Source organism: Austrofundulus limnaeus, unplaced genomic scaffold (genome assembly GCF_001266775.1).
Source record: "Austrofundulus limnaeus strain Quisiro unplaced genomic scaffold, Austrofundulus_limnaeus-1.0 Scaffold1086, whole genome shotgun sequence".
NCBI classification, from domain to species: domain Eukaryota; kingdom Metazoa; phylum Chordata; class Actinopteri; order Cyprinodontiformes; family Rivulidae; genus Austrofundulus; species Austrofundulus limnaeus.
The window spans coordinates 63,620-66,522 of NW_013953488.1; the positions used below are offsets into that span (position 1 = coordinate 63,620).

At 42.6% G+C, this 2,903-nt stretch overlaps 1 protein-coding gene across 1 annotated transcript in view; it reads right to left on the reverse strand.

The window, feature by feature from the left end:
• Positions 1–306: 306 nt before the first annotated feature.
• The window catches only part of LOC106534077 (synaptic vesicle glycoprotein 2C), a gene marked incomplete at both ends in the record, with an annotated part of 8,877 nt that continues 6,280 nt past the window's right edge, over positions 307–2,903 (reverse strand). The window contains 1 exon segment of the mRNA XM_014030588.1: positions 307–440. Coding sequence (XP_013886042.1) covers positions 307–440 — 134 coding nt within the window.

A 2,903-nucleotide genomic window follows, 5' to 3' on the forward strand; every position in this document is an offset into this window, starting at 1 on the left:
CTCTGACTCCATACTGGCCACCACAGCTTCATTATTATCTGCAAGTGGTTTATGGGATATTTTGTGAACTGATAAACAAGTGAACACATACAAACACACACAAACAGACATTGGCTGCCTTTCCCCTTTTGATGGAGGGCAATAATTACTGAACACATGGTGTGTCTTGGAGGCTCCTGCTTGTTGTTTTGACTTTTTAACAAGAACCATTAACAGTAGGAAAAAAATAATGTGCAGAACCACTGACTCAGTCCTTTTGGACAAAATGTCAGTGTTGCCAGTAAAACAATGTTCTCTGTGTTTTACCTGCAGGTAGAAGCGTGGGCTCTCAGGCATAAAGGTGAGAGCTACGACTGCAGATACACATGGCAGTGCACACACCACCACAAACACTCTCCAGCTGTGGAACTGGTAGGCTGATCCCATGCTGAAGCTCCAGCCTGCACACACAAGCAGTCACACTAAAGACAAAGCTCAATAAAGATAATGAGATGCTCCATCAATGTTTGAAATCCAACTTAAAATAAAAGTATACATCAAAATGAAACAGACAAAACTGATTTTATACTCAGGCTGGTTTCTGTCTAAAATACATTGTAAGGATATGACCTCTGACCCTCTGATCAATAATTACTATCACTCAGAACACAATGAGTCATTTCTACTGTAATCAATCCAGCCTATTCTGGGAGGCCCCCCACCTATTTGACTGGGCTAAGACTCAATACACAGACCCTGACTGACCCTTCTAGGCAAACAGGCTTTTTGAACAGCAAACTGTTTGGATGAAAAGACACTGACTGGCTGTTATCTACCCCTTCTGTTAGCCGAGGGTCACCCAGATGAACCCTCGGATGCCAGCTTCGCAGACATCCTCCTGAAGGCCTGGGCTGGTGCTCCTCACATCTCCTCTGGTCAGACTTGTTGAGCTGCAAGCAATGGGAGGGGTACCCCTCAACCTGGAGGTTAACTCAGCAGACACTTTTTTATGGGACTAGTCTACTTTTAAGATTAGACTGAAGACTTTCCTTTTTGATAAATCCTATAGTTAGACTTAGGTTTCCTAAATTATTCTTCATTTCTGCTGCTATAGACTTATGGTGCGTTCACACCGAACGCGATTTCAGCTTCAAAATCGCAGCCAACGCTGAAGTTTGAAGCTTGTGCACTTTGAGGTCAGACGCAGGACATCTGCGCTGCACGGCGACAGCCGCCCCGCCCCTCCCTCCTCTGTCCTCTGTCGGGCTCTGTTTAATGTCGGACGAGGAAGTGGCTTTGCTTTATTTACAGACAGCCAGAACGTGTCACGTTCATCAGATAATTAATTCATAATTAATTCACCAGATAATTCAGAGAAGAGGCTCACAGCTGCTTTCAGGACTATTTTTTCAGTCTGATGAGTCGCTGCCACGCATTGCTGCGGATCAGGACACGACTGCAGGCACTCATTTTAGCTAAAGAGCAGGAGCTCCGTCTGTTTCAGGTTAGTGGACCTCATTCAGTAAACTGTCCCGTCGGGAAATATGTCGCTACGTCACACAGTGGAGTCTCTCTGATTGGTTGACGCTGCGCGTCGAGCTGCAAAAGTTCAGATTTCCCAACTTCAGCGATTTGGACGATTTGGACGATCTGAGCGTTCGACGCTCAGATCGTCCAAATCGTTCAAATCGCGCTGCTCTAATCGCGCTTGAGGCGCCGCAGAACTTCCCGACGTTGCTTGAAGCGCGTCCACCATAGACTTTGMATGTAAACCTGCTGCTCCTGACGCTGAAATCGCGTTTGGTGTGAACGCACCATTAGACTGCTGGAGCACAAACTGAGCACATTTCCTCACTCTGCTGTTGTCTTTAGTCTCTCTTCTCTACGTTTATTGTAATTATTTCTATCATATTTTTTCTTTGTCTCTTCCAGAAGAAGGTGCACCAGGACCAGTCCTGGACCAGTTCTTCTGTGTTTGTCTGTGTCTCTTTCCTGTCCTCCAACCAGCCGGTCGAGGCAGATGATCTCCTTTCCTGAGCCTGGTTCTGCTGGAGGTTTCTTCCTGATTAGCAGGGAGTTTTTCCTCTCCACCGTTTGCTCAGGATGGGAGACTGTGATGAAGTGATTCAACACAATCTGCTGGTTTCTTCTTTAGATTATTCTTTTTACGTACAGTGCCCTGAGACAACGTATGTTGTGACTTGGTGCTATATAAATAAACTGAAATGAATTGAATTAAATGGAATTGAACTGAATTCAATTTAATTTAGAAGCTGTTTTTTCTGTGAAAGGAGGAGATACTAAATATTGAGGTAAGTTATTTTGTGGTGCCCAAATTTATGCACCTGCTTAATTTTGTTTAACCAATTACTGCACACTTTCTGTAAATCCTATAAACTTCATTTCACTCTTCAAATTTCACTGTGTTTGTCCCCTATATGATTTATTTAACTGATATTTTTAATCCAAACAATCATTGATTTATAAAGGTAAATCAGGAAAATTAACAAGGCTGCCCAAACTTTCGCACCCCACTGTATCTTTTAAAAAAGTCTTTACAAGAGAGAGTGGACTCTGACATCTTTTATGGATATTTTTTCCAAGATGTTTTATGGTCAGAAGAGAGGATTCAACTTTTGTCTTTTTTTATATGACACAAAGACACTGATTCCTCCCAGATAGAACCATTTTTAGCTATACTTAATCAACATGTTGTCATTACATCTATACTGTCATAGGTTGGGTTTTTTGGCTTCTGTTTTTGTATTATGGTTAGGTTCTTTAGGTCCTGTTTTGGGGTTTTGTTCATGTGGGTTTTCTGTTAAGTTCCTTTTTGTCTCAGGTGTGTTCAGTTCTGTGATTAGTGTTGCTTCCATTTCCTCAGGTGTTTTCTGTTAACTCATTAGTTGTCCTGTGTATTTAAG